This window comes from Protopterus annectens, chromosome 12.part0, assembly GCF_019279795.1.
Source record: "Protopterus annectens isolate FY-2018-M chromosome 12.part0, PAN1.0, whole genome shotgun sequence".
NCBI classification, from domain to species: domain Eukaryota; kingdom Metazoa; phylum Chordata; order Ceratodontiformes; family Protopteridae; genus Protopterus; species Protopterus annectens.
The window spans coordinates 593,306,883-593,329,961 of record NC_056746.1 but is presented as its reverse complement, the minus strand read 5'-3'; the positions used below and the strand labels follow the sequence as shown (position 1 = coordinate 593,329,961).

The 23,079-nt window shown below is 38.1% G+C and overlaps 1 protein-coding gene across 1 annotated transcript in view; it reads right to left on the bottom strand.

Moving 5' to 3' along the window:
* LOC122816734 (mesothelin-like) overlaps positions 1-23,079 on the bottom strand; it is a 464,103-nt gene that overhangs the window by 361,885 nt on the left and 79,139 nt on the right. Inside the window, exon 6 of the mRNA XM_044089728.1 lies at positions 16,097-16,146. Coding sequence (XP_043945663.1) covers positions 16,097-16,146 — 50 coding nt within the window. The remainder of the gene's footprint in view (positions 1-16,096; positions 16,147-23,079) is intronic.

Sequence of the window (23,079 nt, the reverse complement as noted above, 5' to 3'; positions counted from 1 at the left end):
TCCCTCACTGGTAAGATCAGACCATAAACTAATCTCACTGGATATTCACATCCCGACCCCACCCCCTGCCCAGAAAACCACAGTGAAAAACTTCTCTAAAGCAAATTTCACACTCCTCAAAACTGAGGTGGAATCCTTCAAAGCCCCCGGGCCTGTGGAAAATACGGCCCAGACCACAGAATTCTTTATAAATGCATTCTATGAACACCTTCAGGAATGCATGGATCATGCGATCCCAAATAAAACCAAGACCCAATCCTCCAAAGGCAGACGTCCTGTCTGGTGGACCCCAGCCATAAACAAACTATACAATAGAAGGAGGAAGCTACTAAATGATTGAGGAAAATCCCAAAAAGGGAAGGCATCACTGATTAGTATTAGCAAAAAACTATGGGCACACATAAAATTGTCTAAGGCCAGCTTCGAGAGAAAAATTGCACAGGACACTAATGATAATCACAAGGCTTTCTTTAGTTATGTTAGGAACCTGGGTGGGAATTCCCAGATATGCTCAGAATTAGTCCAAAATGACAAAAAATACACCGAACCCACAGACATTGCCAACATCCTAGCTGACAGGTTCAGCGCAAACTTCTCCCCCCCCACCAAAAGGGCAAATATCTATCCCAGCAGAGAGCTGCCCCCCTGACATCTCAGATGCTCAGGTAAGAGCCACTCTCTCCAAAGCAAAAAACACAGCATCAGTGGGACCAGACGGTGTCCCGGGCTGCGTCCTACATGAACTCCAAGAAGAGCTAAACCCAAACATAAAACTACTGTTCAATCTCAGCCTTACTACAGGATATATGCCCAAAGAGTGGCGTACAGCAACAGTGGTCCCTCTCCATAAAGGTGGTGCCTCAACGGATCCTGGAAACTATCGCCCCATAAGCCTGACTAGCTTGGTCTGCAAAGCTATGGAAAGGATCATCATGGACCTCATAAATAAAGATATTGGGGACCTACAAACACTGGATCCTACCCAGTTCGGCTTTGTTAAGGGCAGATCCTGCCTCTTAAACCTGGTTGATTTCTTTGAAACAGTCACCAAGGCCATTGACGAGGGAAGGTGGTCCACACAGCCTACCTGGACCTCGCAAAGCCTTCGATACAATACCCCACTCGGGCATTATAGATAAGCTCACCAGCTTAAATATAAACCCCTATGTCACTAGATGGATTGCAAACTGGCTCAAGGACAGAACTCACATGGTTAGAATTGCTGGAGCCATGTCAGACTCCAAACCAGTTACAAGTGGTGTCCCACAAGGCTCAGTCCTGGGACCTCTCTTGTTCGGTATATATTTCTCGGAGGTACAGGCCAACACGGAAGGACTCTGGCTGACCAAGTTCGCAGATGACTGCAAACTGGGTGCCATAATCGACTCTCCAGCCGACACAAGCATCCTCCAAAAGGGCCTCATAGAAACAGACAACTGGTGTCAGAGCCATGGCCTCATGCTAAATACCATAAAGTGTATAGTCATCCCCTTTGGTAAAAACAAAGTGCCCACAAATTACCACATAGGTGGTAATCCATTAAGTACAGAAGAAGCATTTATTAGTAACCGGATGTATAAAGCTGTCAGAATTAGAAATGTATTTGCACTGGTTACAAGTGTGGCAGGCAAAAGTGCCTGTTTTATGAGTCAATTGTTTATTGGGATGGCTCCTGTCATAACATAATAACCTATTGAGTGAGGACATATTCCTATAAGCCACTCTAGGTCTTGCATCAACCAACGATCTAATTCTGTCATGAATCATTAAGATGCCCCAATGTTTATCAATGTTTACTGAGTGTCAATTGCACTTTTGCCTGCCACACTTGTAACCAGTGCAAATACATTTCTAATTCTGACAGCTTTATACATCCGGTTACTAATAAGAGATATTTGTTCAAACATTATGCCACTTGTAAATCTGTGAATTTAATATATGTAGCTGAGTGTCAATTGTGCCAGACATTTTATGTGGGCATGACGACTAGGTCGCTACGAGAGCGTGTTAGAGAGCACATTTATGCTATTACTAAAGGTAACACCATGAATGCCCTGGCGAAACATATAGTGGAGTTAGGCAGCACACATAATTTTAAATTTCAAGTCTTAGAGTTGGTTATTAAAGACAACAGGTTGGGTAATTTTAGAAACAGAACAGAGGAAAGAGAGGGCAAATGGATAATGAAATTACAAGCCCACAGGTTTGGGCTCAATGATAGGTTCTCCATTAAGCCTTTTTTAACATCTAGATCCCTCAAGCATTAATTTTGTTTTTAATTTTAATTTTATGTTGTGTTTTATGCCCTATATTGTTTGGCTGATTGTCTTAATGAATGCTGTGATGTCATGAAGTTTTTAGTATTTAGGGTGGGGTGGTTTTTACTGCATTTATGTCTGATGAAGCGTTGATGTGCAACGCGAAAGCGCTCATTTCACTGCAGTATTTGTGTTTGTTTGTTTTCAACAATAAATGTGAACTATTGGTTTTATCAGGAAGCCTTCGTTGAAATTTTATTGGAACTTAATCCTGCAGCACATGGTGCACTCATCGTTTTCTTTTTAATTTAATACATTTAGGATATATTTCCATGGAAGATACAGATAAGAAATTTATAGTAGTGAATTGGCTACATTTTTTGTCTACTGAAGATTCATAAAAGTATATTGGAGCCACCTGGCAGGCCTATTATTTCAGCCTGTAAATATTTTCTTCATAATATAGGCATTTTATTATATCAGTTGTTGTTGGCTTATATGCAAAAGATACCTTCTTATATACAAGATAGTTTTGACTTCTTGAGCAAGATTTTGAAGTTATTTCGAATAAAAAAAAACGTATTGTAAAGAGTTTATATACCTCAATAAAACATAAAGATGGACTTTTAGCCATAATGTCTATGTTATGGGACAGTCCTATGTCTAATTTTATAGGAGAGTTAGTGGATTTCTGCTTGAAAAATAACTTTTATTATAATAATCAACTTTATAGACAAAAACAAGGAATTGCCATGGGGGCACCTTTTACCCCCATGTATGCAAATCTTTTTATGGCTTTATTTGAGGAGAACGTTCTGTATAAGCAGGAATTTATAAAGAAGTATGTTAAGTGGTATTTTAGATACATAGACAATTTATTTTTTATTTGTGAGGGGGCAGAGAACAAATCCCTAATTTTGTTTCAGTTTAACAACAAAATCCTTTTGGTCTTTCATTTGATGGGTTACAGGAGGGTGAGAAGGTAGTTTTTTTGGATCTTGTATTAGAAGGCAGATCAGATGGCTCTATGTTTACAAATGTACATAGAAAATTTACTGACGGTAGTCAGTTTCTACATGCCTCCAGTTGCCATCCTCCACATTGAATTATATCCCTTCCATATGGTGAATTTTTGTGTCTTTCTAGGTTATGCAATAATAAGAAGGTTTTGAATGAAGAGATTAAGAATTCAGTTAATATGTTCTTGAGACGGGGTTATGACACCGAGATTGTAAGGGAGGCACAAGATAGAGTTTTAAAAAATAGTAGGGGATGTAGATTTAATTTAAAGGAAAGGACAAACGATATATCACAATATCAGAAGAATAATATTTTGCAGGGGGAGAAAATATACTTTGTATCCATGTATAATATTAAAAGTAATGAAATTACTGCAATGGTTAGGCATTATTGGAAATTTTTGAAGAAAGAAGTGTTACAAGATATATTACCAGAATATCCTTCTTCATAATTTCTAAAGACAGAAGCCTACGGGACATATTGGTTTGTGAAAATTTTGTTCTTCCATGTATGGATGTACAAAATTTATCAGTAAATGTAGGCACTAGCCCATGTGGAAGATGCACAACTTGTGCACAAATAGTAACGTCAGTCAATAGTATTAATAATATAAAGTACATAACAAAAGGTATATTTTCTTGTACAAGTAAGGGGGTAATCTATGCTTTGAAATGCCCCTGCAACCTTTTTTACACTGGGGAGACCACCAGAATGTTTAAAATTAGATTTATGGAACATTTAAGGGATATTAAAAACCAGAAAGAAGATAAAGTCATCTCTGCCCATTTTAAAGCTTCACATAAAAGTAATAATTTATTATTACAGGGTACTGTTTTAGTGCAAGTAGATTTAAAATACGAAAATGATTTGTTACTAAAGGACAAACTTGTATATAAAGAGTCCATATATATTTTAAAATATAAAACATTAACCCCTATGGGGCTTAATAATGAAGTAAACTGGAAATGTTTGCTTTAAAGATTAATTCCTGTTCCGTTTAATGTTTAATTATTTAATTGGTTAATTAGGGTATGTTAACTTATGATGGTGTATTTAAGTCATTGTTTGGTAGTGTTTTTTAGATTCTGTAAAGGTGATTACACTGAGGCACTAGAATACTGCTCAATAAAATATTGGATTGCCTTTTTTTGCATTCGTGTTCCTGTTTTTGTTCTTGGTGGCAATTACAGTGGATCTTTGGTTGCATCAAATTTATTGACTGTGGTTGGAGTCGTTGTGTGATACTAGGAATAATAACCTATGGGGGAGACTGACAGCTATTAAAACATCAGTTAAGAGCATGTATCTTCATCACAAAACAGGAACATTTTGGAACCCTCACCCTAAGTATATAAGAGAAGCTGGTAGTGTTGAACTTTTCAAGTTCCTGATAGATAAATGATATAGCAATTTTGTTTAAATTCCTGGTTGGCAAAACTTCTTAAATGGCTCCTAGAAGCACTTAGTTTGAATTTCTTCTACTCTAAGTATAAATTTCTTCTAAACTGAACATTGAAATGCACCTAGCTTAGATAGAAAGTTCAATTTATTGAGCTATTGAGGAATGTGAATGACAGTTAAAAGGAAATAAGGTTTTGGTTGTGGTTCCAAAATCCACTAGATACTGGTCCATAATAATTCCGTGAAAGACGTATTCATTGAATGCTTCTTCTGTGAACAACAACTGCCAAAAGCACTTCAGAGAACAGCAGAATTTTTCCCACAGTTCGCAAACACTTGCCCACCAACCATCTGGAACACACAATGGACTAAATCAAATCCACCAAAGTCCCCCCTAACTATATATGGCAACTCAGAGATCACACTGCAATGGGGAAAAGGGCAATGTTTAGATGATGGCCAAATTTTTGCAAACCATGGAAAAATTCCATGGTTTTCTGAAGTGATTTTCAGTGGTTGTTGTTTGAGGAAGAAATATTCGATGAATACATCTTTTGCGTAATTAATATAGACCCCTAGATACCCAAAGGTTTTAGAAAGTTCCAGCCCACATCCACATTGCCCTGCTCAATGCTAGAAGTCTTAACAATAAATTTCCAGATCTCAAGGCTCCCCTGCAACTGGAATATATCCATACCTGTAATATAAGAGCGACTTGGATTCAGTGTAAAGACAACAGTTCCCCTTTACTGGGTTTCAATGCATGTCATGCATGCATATTGGCTGGAAACAATTGTGGAGAGCTTAATGATCTTTAAATTGCCCTGACCAAGAAAATCAATTTTGTAGTCTGCTATAAGTCACCTTCCATGTTCTTGGGTGCACAAATATTTCTGTGTTTGCTTAACTTGCTTTAAATAGAAATACCTTTTTTATGGGGGGGGGGGTCAATTCTGGGCCAGATTCCAAAAGAGTTGCTGTCAGTGTAAGTCTGCTCTGATTCCACAGCAATTGCTTTCACTTTAAGTGACTTACTTCAGTGTAATGCCTATCTATAAACAGGCTTACATCAGGGACCAGATTCTAAAACACCTTCTCTCAGATTAAAGGGGGGTTTAAAATTCCATGCAAAGATGACAGATGCTTACTGAATTCAGTCTTAGTCATGTTAAGTCAAAGCCTGAATACAGCTTAGAACTCCTGTATACTGGGAAGCTTCACACACACACACACACACACACACACACACACACACACACACACACACACACACACACACACACACACACACACACACACATATTGTTTGAGCTGACTTCTTGCTCTGTGTTAAAATAACACCATTATTTATTACTCAAAAACCGTACACAACGCTCAGTATTCAGTTGAGAGATTCCCTGACAAGTACCTTTGTATAACCAAAAAGAAGTAGACAAGTAGGACTTGTCTAGCATGCTGTCTTCAAGTTATTTATATAGGGGTTAGACAGGCTGTATACAGGAATCAGAAAAGTATGAATACCCGTTATATGGCATCAACGTCTTTTTCAAAATCTAAGAAGACAGACACTATAGCCTCCATAACTTGTCTGAGACTCTCTTTATAAAGTCTTAATATTCTCAGATGGTCTGCGCTTAATTTCCACAGCACAAATTCTGCCTGGGTATGTAATATGAGATAGGGTAGTATGGACTTTATATAGTCCATACTACCCTAGCACAAATTCTGCCTGTGTATGTAATATGAGATAGGGTAGTATGGACTTTATATAGTCCATACTACCCTAGCGCAAATTCTGCCTGGGTATGTAATATGAGATAGGGTAGTATGGACTTTATATAGTCCATACTAACCTAGCACAAATTCTGCCTGGGTATGTAATATGAGATAGGGTAGTATGGACTTTATATAGTCCATACTACCCTAGCACAAATTCTGCCTAGGTATGTAAAATGAGATAGGGTAGCATGGACTTTATATAGTCCATTTGAATACTAGAGTAAATTTTAACATTCACAATAATTCGGGAAATTGAGTGTTAACTCTGGGCATAGCCTCAGTCTTTTCCCAGTTTGGGGAGAACTGTGATAAATAAATGAGAAGAAAGTTGGATTTGCTTTACCTTTCAAATGGAATAATTTTAACAGCCTACTCAAAGGTCTAAAATGTTGACCTTTAAGTTGACCTTTAAGAGCTAAAAGAGGACAGTTTTAATTAACTGATGCCAGGGCTTTTCCAGCCATTGTTTTGTGAAGAGATATTGTGACTTTCCCTTGTGAAATGTCAGGCTCTAAACGGGAAATGCAGGCTTCCTACTAGTGTTATTCATTTTCCCTGCTAAGACTTTGTTAGATGTCAAACAGCTACCTAAAAGCAATGTTAATCTCTAACAGGACAGTTTTCACAATGCACAGCAAGCATTACAGAACTGCTAAGTTGATGCTGGCCATTTTGTGTTGCCTGGTTCGGACAGCCATCATCCTCCCAGGTTTGTTTACATGTGTCCTTGAAGCAGAAGTTGGACGTGCCCCTTCTAGCATAGGCTGACTCAAATATGTACTGTGTTTTTGATTGCCTGTGTGGTCTCTCCATTTAAATTCACTACCTTAACATGCTGAAAATGCTTCAGCCAGTTTCCTCTCCAACTGATGTATTCCACAGTCTAACCTGCTCACACGTTTGGGGTTTTGCCATTGTCATAAACTCTTTAATTCCAATTTACATGATTCCTACAAGTTCCATTGTGTGAGGAAAGCTTCTTAACACATTGCACTGTATAAATTCTATCAACCCTATCCAAACTTCTTGGGTTGTTTGCTGGATTCAAGTCAGGTAGAGTAATTGTCATTCACATTTTAATGCCCTGTAGCTGGGACCTGAATAATTTCTGCCTTCCATATGTTCCTGATATAATCCTTGTTATTCATACTGGACTCTAAATGATTTGCACTCCCCCCTGGAAATGATGCTGTATTCTAAGTCCTCTGGGTAAAATATTTGCCACATCAACTAAAGCCAGCTGGCCCATTTAGTCCATTAAGACATCTCTCAGTAGAGAAAAAAGGTTCAGTCCCTTATAGAATCCAGAATTGGATTAAAGTCCATGGCTTCTAATAGAGGAGAATTAGCAGCCTTACTTTCTGAACAGAATAAAATAAGTCAATGAACAGATTGAGAATATCCACACAATAACCATAAATGTTCCCCAATTTGAAAATGCCAGAGGTGCCCATAGTGCTCTTCCATTTCTTAAATTTTTCTGATGTAGAATTTTTCGGCCCAAATATTTTCTCACCATACTAACCACTTCAGCTTACCAATACTGCGTAAGTTGTAGGAACCATGGTAGGATGCTGCCCTAAGCAGTAGCCTACCATCACCCAGAATGATACCACAGTACAAGCAGAAAATTATTGATTTCAACAACTGGCTAAGTTTCTGGTGTCATTCTAATGGGATACAGTATCTGTCTGCCTGAGATGGCCTGCATCTGTCACCCCTGGGCTTCTGGATACTGGCCAAGGCTCTTGCCACCCCATAGTGCCTTTTTTAGGCGGTGTTCAAAAGACCAAATTACCACCATAACAGCTACAAAATGCAATCTGAGGGCCATGCTGCTCAATGCTAGAAGTCTAAATCTCAAAATGCACTCACTTGAAGCACTCCTTAAAATGGAGAACATTGACATTTGTGCTGTAACAGAGACCTGGTTCAAGGCAACAGAAAGCACCTCTGTGCTACCAGGCTATAACTCATTCCACACCTTTCGGCCCCAGACCTTTGACCGAAGCTCCAAAGATGGTGGTGTTTCCATATTCATAAAGGATGCACACACCTCCATACTGGTAGACCAACATAATGCATCAGAGATACTTCAGATGTAGCTAACATTGGGTAAGACAGTGATTCAGCTTGTAGCCTGTTATAGGTCCCCAACCATGTCCCAAGACACTCACTCCGCATTCCTAAGCACCCTAGAGAATATTAGGGTCCAACCTAACAAACTTATACTGGGCAACTTCAACTATCTCTCCATTAACTGGGAAAACTACTCATGTACCAATACACTCTCCCAATGTTTCCTGGAATTCATTAATTCCAATGCCCTGGACCAGCTTGTTCTTACCCCCACTAGATGTAGCAACATCCTTGACCTGGTCATTACTAACATGGGTGACCGTTGCTCTACAACAACAGTCAACTCCTCCCTGGTTAGATCTGACCACAAACTAATCACCTTGGAAATCCACATCCCTCCCACTCCCAAAGCAAAGGTAACCACCATGAAAAACGTCTCATTGGGCTCCTCAGAACATAGGTGGCTAACTTCATGGCCCCCATGCAAATGGAAAACAGCTGCATGACCACCGAATCATACACTAATGCACTATATGAACATGTACACAAATGCATGGATCTTGCCATACTCAATGGAACCAAGACATTCTCCTCCAAAAAAAGGAAGCCAATCTGGTAGTCCCCTACCATAAACAAACTCTACAACAGAAGGAGGAAATAAGGTGAAGTCCCAAGACTGGAAAACTCCCCTATTAGCCTCAACAAAAAGTTGAGATCCCTCATCAAATCCTCTAAAGCTAGCTATGAAAACAGAAATGCAACAGATAGTAAAGACAACTACAAGGCCTTTAATAATTATGTAAAGAACCTCCATGGCAATACCCAGATTTGCTCTGAACTACTACACAATGGTACATCCTATACTGAGCCAACAGATATTGCCAATATACTGGCCAACAGATTCAGTGCCAACCTTATACCCCCCAAGGACCAATTACAATACCAGTAGATTGCCAAGCACCCAGTATTACTGCTGTACAGGTTAAAACAGCACTGTCCAAGGCTATGAATACAGGTTCTATGGGACCAGACAATATCCCTGGCTGTGTTCTACATGAACTACAGAGTGAACTGGCACCTCACCTGTGTGCCCTGTTCAATCAAAGCCTCACCTCAGACTTTGTCCCTACCAAATGGTGCACTGCTATAGTCATCCATCTCCACAAAGAAGGAGTGACTACAGACCCTGGGAAATATCTCTCCATTAACCTGACAAGTCTGATATGCAAAGCTATGTAACGTATCATCATGGACCTAAAAACAAGGATATAGGGAATCTCCAAACTCTGGATCCCACACAATTTGGTTCTGTGAAGGCTAGATCATGCCTGCTTAACTTGGTTGAATTCTTTGAGTCAGTCACTAGAAATGTGAATGAAGGCAAGGTGGTTCATACAGCCTACCTTGATCTGACCAAGGCCTGTGATATCATTCCCCACTCAGGAATCATAGAAAAACTCATTAAGCTAGGCATCAATTCCTATATCACTAGGTGGGTTGCAAACTGGCTCACAGATAGAACCCACAGTGTGAAAGTAGCTGACACCAAGTCAGACTGCTGACCAGTCGTGAGTGGGGTCCCACAGGAATAAGTCCTGGGTCCTCTCCTGTTTGGCATCTACTTCTCAGAAGTCCAGTCCAACACAAAGGGACTCTGGATGACAAAGTTCATAGATGATTGCAAGTTGGGAGCCATTATTAACTCTCCAAGTGATGTTGACATCCTACAGAAAGGCCTCACTGAGACCAACAACTGGTGTCAGAACCATGGCCTTAAGCTCAATGCCAAAAAATGTGTCGTCATCCCCTTTGGGAAAAACCCAGTTCCCATGAACTACCACATCGATGGAAGTCCACTGAACACAGAAGGCGACAGCGTTATAAGGAATCTGGAAACACAGGTTGACAGCAACTTCTCTTTTGACGACAACACTGCCATTGTGGTCAGAAAGTCCTTCTATGTGGCACATCTCATTACTAAGGGTTTTGCATCCAGGAAGAAAGAGGTCATTGTCTCCCTCTACTCTTCCCTCATTAGGCCAGTGATCAAGTACAATGCCATTTGGCATGTACCTCACTACACACCTGCAACAACTGGAGAGGACACAAAAGTACCTCACAAAGATGATCCTAGGCCTTAAACACTTGTCCTATATGGACAGACTCAAAAAACTCCAACTATTCTCTGTCTCATATCGCCTACTTAGAGACAATCTCTGCTTGATGTATAAAGCCATGTCTGACCCAGCTCTGTTAGAAATTCTACATCTAAACAAATCCCAATCCCTCCGCACCACACACTCTAGAGACCTCAACCTCATTACCACAATCAACAGAACATGCTGGAGGGACAGGTTCACATGCCAGAGACTGCCCATGCTATGGAATAGACTTCCCATACATGTCAAGCAGAGCACCTCACTGGCCCTCTTCAAGAGAAATCTTGATGAGTGGATGGGAAATAGAAAATTCACCCCAGGGATCACTACAGTTGCTCTACTCAACAGAGGCACTGGAAACTAAGGTCGGGTGGCTCGATGCCAGTGTAATCCTATGGGCTAGGCTTGTAAAAGCTCCAGGGCCATTAGCCTAGTACACACCTATGAACCTATATCAGGGACCCCTGCAGCAAGTGGTTATATCCCCATGCATTCTTGCACTCTTATCTCCACTGCTTTTATTAAACAAAAGTTATAAACCACTCACATTGACTGAAACATACATAAACATTTTACATTATATACCTTAGAGTAATAATGCATAACTGTTTTTAGTTTTTCTGGATTAGATGAGTTCCAAATTCTGTGAAATCCTTAAAGACCAGAAGATGCAGTAGACAGAAGTAGTGGCCCTTGGCACAGTCTTACTTAACAATTTGCAAGGTTCTCTCAAAAACTGGAGCCATAGACAAAGCAAAACCAGTCTCTCATGTTAAAATGTTTTCACCCTTAGCAGGCCTTTACTTCTAAATCCCTTTATTTTGCTTTCCTTGTTCTAGAAATCTCACAGTACCTTTCATGGTTTAATTCATTGGGTAAATCAGCCCAGTTTTCCACATAGTCAGATGATACTTGTTCTTCAAATTTAGTTTTTATGTAGATGTCCTCCTCAGTTAGCCACCAGGTAGACACATTCCTTTGCCTTTCTTGTGGACTTGGTACACCTCCGTTCTCAGATGATGAATTAGGCCATTTATACTTCATCATACTTAACAACACCTACTGCTTTCCAAGGTCCCACCAGATAGCACCTCAGATGTACCGCTTAACTTGCATACGTCCTCTAAGCAACACAGGCATCTCATTTTCCACCTTCTTATTCAGAAGATAATCTTGCAAAAAGTGATTCAGGGGATGACAAGCATGATTTTTGCCTTGAAATTGATGGCTATATTTGGCCTAGTACCATCATATATTTGGCCTAGTAATATCATACCACATAACAACTGCAAGGAATCTTTTCTTTTGTTTGGCCAGAAAAGGAACATTGTCTTGGTATAAGCAGAGTTGACATCACATAAAAATAAAAGAATCAGCCTTGTAAGCCCCATGCAGGAAATAACAAATAAGCAAATAAATAAATATTCTTCACCAGTCAAGTTCAACAACTTGAAAAAAAATTTACACAGAGAAAGCCATACAGGCCAGGGGGTGTCAGTGCACAGTTTATTGCTTCAACAGAGATGAATTGAGCAGGGGAATTATCTAATGCTTTTGACATATGTTCATTTAAAACTCCTATAAATCATTACTTTCCAAATCCGTCTTGTGATTTCTGTATGCATTTAAGTGTGCATATGTATATGTGTATACTATATATATATAAATATATATATATATATATATATATATATATATATATATATATATACAAATAAATAAAATAAAATAACTTCAAACTAACCAACTATAGAACAATTTAAAAATTTAAAAAATCAAACTGAGAGCCAGTAGAATGCGCTTCATCCAGTTTAATAGGCTGGACTTCCTTAGAAATGTAATACTACACCACAATCCACATATATATAGGGAAGATAATAATTAATGCTATGACATCATAATATATTAGCCAGTGCTGTGTTAACAACTATATTCATATGAAAAATAGAGCAAATTCATAGTAATTACTTATGAATAATGAATGAATAGCAGGGACAGTATAATGCTCCTAACATATAACAGATCAGTACAAAACAAATAAGTACAAAATAATGTATATATTAACACTCAGAAGGATATCAGTATGAAACTAAAAAAGAGCAAGTAAACTATGAGATAAGGAATAAAACTAGAAATAAAAATAAGATAAAAATACGAATAATGCAATTAATTATGCCATTTTAATACACATCTGATGTTTAAATGTTCATTAATACCAGGAGGAGTCTCAGCATTTAATAAAAGCTGCCATCTCAGTTCTTTGACTTCTAAAAGGGTATCTTTGTCTCCGAAGAACAAAGGGACATAATCCAGAACTAGAAATTTAAATTGATCAAAAGTATTACATGTGCTACTGTGTTTGGCTAGTGCATTACAGTAATTAGCTTTTCTGATGGCACCATAATGTTCTTTAATTCTTGTACTAAGTCTTCTTATAGTCTTACCAACATAGAAGGCTGGGCAAGAAACACAAACTGCAGCATATACAACATAAATGGATTTACAATCAAAATGTTGATTAAAAGAAACAGTAAAATGATTATGTTTGAAAGTGTAAGACAAACCAGTATTGATCCATTTACAAGTAATACAGTTACCACAAACAAACATCCCTTTGTCAGGGTTAATTTGAGTGGGAGTAATTAGTAAAGGGGGGTCCCTATTTTCAAATAACAGACGTAGGGCCTTGAATTTCTTATATGAAAAAATAGGGTAGGACCCTAATTTCTGGTTGATGTCCTGGCAAAACTGCACTATCTCGAATGTGGAAATGTCGAATCCACTGTAATGGTGTCACGTTCATGACATGCAGTGTGGTTTGTGAATTTAGCTGGGGATTCAGGTAAGTGATGTTTATGTAAGGGTATTGGGTAGGGATTTTAGTGTGTGTGAGTTTGTGTAATGGTGTTTTTTCTGTGTTTCTGTGTTTAGTACGACCTCAGAGTTAGTATATATAAGTAGAGGGGATGCATGGGGGGCTTGCCCCCATCTTATAGGTAGGGTAGGTGTGTTTGTATGTTATGTTGTGTCTGTGTGTGTTGTTTTGTTTGTTGTAGTGTAGTTAGGTAGGTGTATGTGTGTTTTTTTGTGTGATTGTATATGTGTGTGTGTGTGTGTGTGTGTGTGTGTGTGTGTGTGTGTGTGTGTGTGTGGTCGTGGGTTTTCGGGTATGTGGAATTTCGACTATACAGTCTTGAAATACTGAAATTCAACATTGCAGTAATTCGAGATTGTCTAGTGAATCCGTATATATATATATATATATATATATATATATATATATATATATGGATCGACTACTTTTGATCGACAACACATTTGATCGAAACTTATTTGATCAACAGCACATTTGATTGAAAACCAGTATTCATGGCAATTAACAGGGAGTTGATATATAATGGTAGGGGGTGTGGGGGGCACAATTTCCATTTACAATATATACATTTTCTTTTATTTTCTTCTTTTAAAGGAAATTAGGTGGGGGGCTTCACCCTCCACACCACCCAATGTGGGGGGCTGTGTCCCCCACACACCCCTATCTTTATATATCAACTCCAGGGTCGCACGACTTTGGGGTGGGGGACAAATCCCTGTTAATTGCCGTGAATACTGGTTTTAGATCAAATGTGCTGTCGATCAAATGAGTTTCGATGAAATGTGCTGTCGATCAAAAGTAGTAGATCCATATATATATATATATATATATATATATATATATATATATATATATATACGTGTGTGTGTGTGTGTAAATGTAGAAAAAAAAATATATAGGTATATAGACATACAGTCATCTATATGTATGTATGTTTCTGAGAGAGCATATTTAGATATAGACAGCTATATAGGGAAAACAGAGTATCAGGCTTATTGTCTGAGACACCTTAAAATGAGGAAATAAGAACCACAGACTCTAGCTAATCTCATTTAAGATGCTAAAGTAATCAAGCACTTTCTTTATTGAAAAATAAAATATATTAAATATCTGAGTGCTTTCACCCTTGACAGAGCTTCATCAGTTCTAACTCTGTTTACATGACATGCACTATTTATATCATTGGCAAATGGTAAATTTTAAACTTGGTCATCCTTGATTTAAGGTCATGTGAAGTACACATATTGAAAAAATAATCAGTAAATAAATACAGTACTCTATAAAAATTAATAAAAAGAAAATCAAGTACTACAATTGAACTGTATGATTTAAGCACATTCCATAAAATTCTATAAATACATGCATTTATTCAGGGCCTGCTCACTAAAGAAATACGTCAAAGTGGCAGAGGGGTGTCAGGTGATGGTTGGAATATGCAGGTCAAAGATGAACTGCCTCTCCTGGGTAGCTGGGTTTCCTGACTTGCAGCACCCCCCTGATGGAGTCTGCTAACCTGTAGGTCAAATGGAAAAAAGTGATGGGGAAGCAAAGGCAGGTCATTCTTCCCAGAGAATATGCATATGTTAGTGCACATATAAAAACACCACTGATGTCAATGCATGCCATACTGGGAGAAAGGCTAGGCAAAATGTCAAAAGCTTCCCCTGCTATCAGGGGAATCCCCATGCCCTGTCTACCTTGCTGTAGAGTCTGGGACACACCAAATAAGAGTTAGTAAAACTCACCAAAATTTGTTTGTGTCTTTCGGCTTTTGCCGGTTAGGGGTCGCCACAGCGGAACTCCAGTCCGCTAATGATTGGCGGTAGATTTTTATGTGCCGAGTTGCCAGCTCTGATGCACAACCTTCAACAAAGGTACGCCCATTCACGCATGTCTCCACACAGAAGATGCTCTAGCTGAGAATCGAACAGGACAACGTCTTACTGTGAGGCGACAACGCTACCTCAGCACAACCACCGCAGTCTGTCAAAATGATAAGAAGCCAACACAGGTGGCACAGAGGGGAAAAAGCTCTTACTATGATACAGAGTCAGAACTGGTTGCACACAATGCCACTTCTCCTCAACAGAGGAGTAGTGATGCAGAGGTACAGAGTAAGGGAAGACATTATGCTGACATTGCCACTGAGATGTGATAGCCTTCATAGCAAGGATGAATATGTGCTCACCCATAAGAAGATGGCATTGCAGGTTACTGTAGTAATGCAATTTGTATACATACTCACTTTGGGACAGTGGAGTTAAGCTACCTGAAATGTTCTTATGGCCAGGACACTGTTATGAATACAAAACACCTGCTTTGCTGCCTGTCATCCACTCTTTGATATCTCCTGCCTGGACTCTAGGATTGAATACAAGGAGTGGAGGAATAAAAGGATATTGTCTGATCAATGGGAGACATGATGGTCAGCAAGCATGATATCAAACATCACCTAGGAAAAAATGATAGGCAGTTCATATTTGGTGTGAAACATAATATTTCATTCTACATAAGTCTTTACTTACTGACTGTAATTTGTAGTGCTTGTTGCCACGCTTTCAAAAAATACAGCAGCCTGTTAAGATAAAGTTACTTTTGTTATTGCAAATTATGAAGAGCACACATAAAATGAGAAGCATAATTTCAACATACTTCTAGAAAAGTCAACATCCTTTTATCATAATTTAGTAATTACAACAGAATTAAACTAAACATGTAGGTAATACTTATGAAATGTTAAATACAAAAAAAATTATATATTTTTTACTTAATCTTCGGCATGGGTGATATCCACTAAGCTAAAATGCCTATTTTAGTGTCAGCTAGAATTTTCATTCTATTTATGAAAATATTTTAGTGACAGTCACACAACAAACGTCTGTATGAATGACATGCCTGCTGAGTATAATATCTCCTTTCTGCCTTAAACCACCTTATTAAAGTCTCACAGATGACCAGTGATGAATCATTAAGAAGAGAATAATAACAGCCATTTGCTAACCAGGCAAGCCTAATAGACACACAATCCCTTTTCATGGGTAACATGGAGGCAATGTTTGGTTAATAGAGTTGCTCAAGGTCACATGGTAAGCAAATGAGGGGTGAGAGAATCAAACCCTGCATCTCACCGATTACAGTTCACAGCCTTAACTCACCACATCAACTGCTATAAATTGTACACTGTAGATATGGCTTGTTTTTTGTGTAAGGAACTACAAACCCTGTTTAAAAAAGTAGATTTGACTGTGCTGACATTTAACTGTTCTTTTGCTATATTAAACATAAGACAGAAAACATTCTGACAGTAGTAGGGGAAGTATGCTGAAATTGTACATCTACAGAATCAGTACAATCTAATATGATTGCTTGGCAAAGCAGACCCTCATAATCTGATTCTTTAAGAAGGTGGTTTGTGGGGTGGAATAAATGATGCCACCTAGACAGGAATTGTTGTGGAATTAAAGCTTAAGTAACTATCTTGTTTTTTGGAAAAATCATTGGGGCATATTTAAAATAAAGAGGATGCAAAATTAAGTAAGTTTAAATAACAGACATTAGACTAGTAGTCTGAGAGGACTATTAATTTATACACAAGGCTTTACAATACACAGTAGCAGAAACCGCAGAAGTATTAAATATGAAACAAAAAGTACAGCATATGCTGCCATTATGACACTATTAGTTGATGATTGCAGCTGTCTGTTGTCTTTTATCATAGTTTTCACTTTGACTCACCAAAACAAAACTCAGTGAAAAACCATGCATCACCAAGCACAACTAGTAGGAAAATCAACCAGATGAAAAAAATAAATGTATTCATTTCATGCAGGGAGCAAAATCACCCTGCACTCCCTATGGGAAGGGTAATCCCCACCCCACCCCCAAACTTATATCAACTCCATTTCATGCAAACACAAAGAAGGATGAAATCTCCCAAACAAAAGGAACCAGAGTCAGTGTACACAGAAAGGGCATTGAAAATTATTTCATATAAAAAACTGTGATACAGGAGTTGTTCTCAGAATTAGGCTTGGAGAGTTAGAACCTCGTTCAGCTTGCACTCCATATGCAGTAAAGCAGCCCTTACCATAATCCATTCAGAGTGTAAAGGATTGGCCAAGACACTTTAAATGAGAACTTTGTTTGCTAACATTAATTACCTAATGAAACCTTGATTGAAAGTGTGTTTGTAGACTCTTGTTACTGATATGTACTTTATGGAGTAATAATATTAAAGTAATATTACTTTAGTTTATGCATTATTAAGTTTTTGAGCTGGATAAACTATAAGCATACAACACAAAATGGAGCTTGCAGACATATTTTTGGTCAGGGTCATACTGAACAACTACACAATAAGATAAATATAGTGGCTCAAGTAACTACCACTTATTTCATAGTAAAAAAAACACAAAGAAAGAGGATAAAAGTTAGAAGAAAATTCATATTAAGGAATAAAAATTAAAGCAGACGTAATCATGTCCATGATATAGGATATACAATATATAAATAAAATCATCAAAATTATTTTTGGAGTTCCACAAAAATCGCTCATTTTTTCCCAGTTATCTAGTCCACAACAATTATTCATCTATGAGAAGGCTGCCAGCCTAACTAGATAGGATTTTGTAGATAATTCTATCATTTGTAAATATTAATGTAACCCACATGCTTGTTTTCTTAAATGTAAGAAAATTATGGTAAATGCTCAACTTCAAAAATGTAACCACACTGCACTCTGCTGGAGGAAAATTACAAGTCAAGCACTGTATAATTGTTTGATCTCAAAACTCAGAGCCGAGATGTCTGAATGAAGGAATTTTTCCTATTGTTTTGAGACCAGAGTTAATGGCTAGAATTTACATGTATAATGTATTTTATTGCTCTGGCTTCCTGACCAGCTGTAGGATCAAAGGGGCTGTTACGCCCTGAGTTTCTGTCACCCTGGGAAACAGAGAATAATGATGTAATCTGAAATGAGTCAGTGGTACTCTATTATCAATTTAAGGACAGAGAGAGAGAGAGAATCAGAGCATTTTGCCTTTGTTTTCAGAACTGACAACATCACCAGCACTCAGCACTGCCTTGCTCCATATGTAAGTTTATTTTAGAACTCTGTTTGCTCTTAGATATAGATAGGAAATAGTAAGTCTAGTCTAGCTGCTTTTTGTATTGATGTCAGAACTTTGCTACTGTATTATTTCAAGCATTTCTCTATGATCTCTGAACTCTTGACTAGCACTGTGTAGTAAGAAGTATTGTCTTGTGTTCTTATTATTTATGATTAAATATTTTAAATCTTTCAACTGTGGCTGTTTTATGCAGAGATAATTTAAGCTCTAGAGTACATTGCACATACATAGTAATACTGTCCAAGCCACTCCAAATAAGCCTTGCTGTTCATCACACTTACCATTTGGATAATAATATTGCACAGTAATAATTGGATATCCTTTGATAATGGCCTTATTAGTAGCTGATATTAGTGGTTGGTGGCAAGTGGTACTACCGTACAGTCTGGGCAGAAGGGGCATAGCTGGGGAACCTGTGCCATCCTTCCCCAGGAGTGTCTATGTGTTTGTATATAACTCATATCTAAAAGTGTGTGTGTGTCAGCTAACTGGACAGTTACACGAAGCACTGGTTGGACAGAGAGGGGGTGCTGGAGGTTTTAGCTTGAGCACTAGGCTGAGATCTGGACCCTATAGCTGTGCCAGTGGGGAGTCTTACTGGGATCTGGAGAGAAAGGGAGAAACCAGCACCAGACAGACTGTGATCTCTGTGTGCTCCTAAGGGAAATTGTACTTTTCTGTGTGTGTATTTGTTATCCTTCTCATTGTGGATGCCCCTTACTGATGTTAGTGGTGAGGACTGAGGCTCCTTGATTGCTGGGCCAGTGCAGGGGCATCATATATTAATTGTTTGGCAGTCAGGCATTTTACAAATGCTTGACTTGTCAACTTTCCTCCAGCAGAGTGCATTTACCATAATTTTCTTACATTTAAGAGAACAAGCATGTGGCTTACAGTAATATTTACAAATGACAGAATTATCTACAAAATCCTATCTAGCTAGGCCGGCTGCCTTCACAATCTGAATGGACAAAAGCAACCATTTCAACAGATTTCTGACTCAGCCCTGTAGCAGAGTAGTAAAGCTGTGGTTTATATTGCAAAGTGCCAATCATGCGATGGGTTCTATATCTGGAAAACAAAAAAGACACTAAGGGCTAGAATATATCAGCATCGTTATGATATAAAAAAGAATCATGAAAGAAATGTCTTATATAAGCACATCAAGGGACACATCTCCCACCCCTTAACATTTTTTGTTCTTGACCACGTGAACTTGGGGAAAGGAGAGGACCTGCTGAAGATTTTTTAGAACCCAAAGAATTGTAGTGGCAGCTACAAAGTAATGCCAATGTTTTTCCTGTGCTAAATGAAACAACTTCAATCAGTAGTGTTTTAAAACTGAAGGCTACTTTTTGCCTTGTAAAACTGGCTTCTTTCATGGCTTTTTTTGAAGTTTTCCATTGTTGTACTAGAATATTCATGTTTTAATAAGTGTACTTTTATGAATGTATTTTTGTCTCGTCTTTTCATTGCTGATATTTAAAGTTTAGTCCTTTTAAAAAGTTTTTTTCCTAGCTACTGTGTACTGCCTTTTTAAGAATGGTTTCAATGGCAAGCATCTAATCAATGTTGTAGACCATGTGACTGATATTATGGTTCTCATGAAGTCCAGTCTAACTTTGGACAAAAGCATTAAACTGGTTTAAGACACCCATCTTGGATTTCTTCCTTTTTGTTTTTATAAGTTTATTTCTGGGCGATTTGACTTCCCCCAGCATCTCAATAATGTATAGTATGTCAAATGGTGATCCTCTAAATAATCTGCAAGTATCCATGCCATACGACAATGAGTATATGTTTGTGTGTGTTTCTATGCCTACTCCTACTGAGTGCTGCAAGGGGCACCATCTCCCACAGTGGTGCTACACAACATTAAGCAGATAATTGATAAATGAATGATTTTGTCATGGATATATTTTATTTTGTGCAGTCTGCAAATCCAGAAAGAAGCATTTTTAAATCATGAATAGATGAAAGTTAATTATAGAATCAGCATTTACAACTGTTTAGGAGTTAGAAGGAAAATATCATCACATTTTAACTACACGTGAATAAGACACAATACAACTGCATAAAGTAGTTAGAAAAACAACAAATGCTTAACAGCAAATCATAGCAACTGGGCCTGGCATTCTTCTGTATTCTCTGGTCCTGCCCAATTTTTGCCAAGCTCTTCTGGATCCCTCCATAGGCCTGTACTACTCTCATGCTTTCAATGACACTGTGGAGTTAGGCACAAGGCTTCTAAATACATTCAGTGTGTCCTGAATAGTTTTAGGTTCTTTGAACCATAGTCCTCACAGAGGTATATACCCATGATAGGAAGTTGCCAAAGATGGTAAAGATTCAGTTCAAGACACAGAAACAAAAAAGAATCTATGAAATTTGTAATATCACACAGTCTTTTATGAAACTATGTTAAAGTCCTATTTTAGTTCCAAATAAAGGGATGCAAGAAGGCAAACATTACTATAAATTCTCCTTGAAGATAGTACAGTTGAGTGGTAGAATACTTATTATAAATAAAGGTTGTGAACCATACAAATACACCTATATGACCTGTATAGCTCTAGTAACAGCATGATAGTGAGTGTTATCACAGCTCTGCACATAAAACATTCCCAGGCTGCTTTGGTCCCTGTCAGTATTAATAATGCACTATGATAATCCTCTCAATGTCTAGAGTATGCCCTGCAAAATAGCAATAATTGAACTGTAAACTTGATACAGAGCCTGAAATGGAGGGAGAAGGAGGGTGAGTATGGGACAAAGGATGGACCTGAACTCAGATCTGTCTTCATGCTATGCACATATATTTCATATGGTATCATACCTTAGATGAGGAGGTTCATCCTTAATAGCATCAGAACAAGTTTATATCTTTTATAAAGTCCGTCCTCTCTAACAGCAGGACCGAGATCCAAGTTATTTCCTTAGGCAGTTAAAAAAACCTAAAACAAACCTTAAAAACCTACCCATGATTACTGTGGCCACAAAGAAAGACTTAATAAAATGGCATATAGCTTGTCCTTTTGGTATGGTGGCTGTCTGTGTAATGTGCTGAAAATTGCAAACACAGTGCAAGAAATGACAATTTAACAAAAAATATAGTATTGCTACTATCTTGGAAATATTTAACTCTGGTGGGAAAATACAAGGCTGAATATTTTCAAGGTGGAAAACTGGCAAAAATAAAAATAATTTAATTCCAAATGAAGAGAGGGGAACAGAAGTTTTGAAGAACCGTCCGACAGAAATGTTGGAAGCAGGCCAGACTGCAGCTATTACACTCCTGAATCTGACTGACAATGACCATGCATTTCTGATCCTTTGTGACGGCTCTCTTAGTGAAGAAAGAGTTGGAAGTTACCTCCAACAGGTTGTTACAGATCACAGTGAGTACTATAGCCCTGTTAGGGGAATTAATTTTCCAATAGGCAGGACAGCTGAGGAGTATCAGGTCAAATAAAAGACTGGAGGATACTGAAGAAGCATCAAGTAGACAGTTTTTAACCTGATAAAAATTAAAAAAATCAGAAGTTAAAATGAAGGAAAGAAAGATAGAAAATGAGTTGAAATGAAGGAAAGAAGGAGAAAATAAGGCAACTTGTCGCTTTCGTGTTGGTACACGAATAAACGAGTCTTCATGGGTTCTGTTTAAGCAGCTTTATTCTATACAAACACATTACTGTAAAGCTTATTTGACTATGACTTAGTAACTTGTATACAAACTAACTACTGCAATCATACATGCTTACACACTGGCTGCTTCGTCAAAATGGCACTAGGGATTGCACGTGTCTGGAATTTATACATGAACGCACAACCTCGCATGCTTCTTAAAGACATAGCGCACACACGCTAAACTCTGATCTACACAACTCAAAAGATATAAGGCAGAAGTTACTCAGAAGACAGGTCAAGAAGAGAAAACCTGTGATTCTCTGCAAACCCAAAATGGAAAGAAACAGATGTATTAATTGAATGAAAACTCAGATAAGCAGGTAGACCGGTGTTCCCCAGCTGGAGTTGTGTGCATGCTCTGAGTATGGCCAACTGGACAAAAATAGAATGCATACTGGTAAAACTACAAAAATACCAAAAATAGAGGAAACCAGAGTTTTGTAAAAGAAATAACTACTGCTGACATCCTACCCAAAAATATGTAAATACATTACAGCAATAAGAGGCTGTAGAGAATATGAACTGACAGTCAAACTGTTATAAGAGCCATTTTTAGGTATTCATCCCAAGTGGAACCAAAGCCTAGGTGATGGCTGAATATGTTTGAGGAAATAAAAAAGTTAATTTAAAAAAGAACCAGCTAGCTGAAAGGGACAGTTCATTCCAATCTTAATTGGTACGATTGTCTT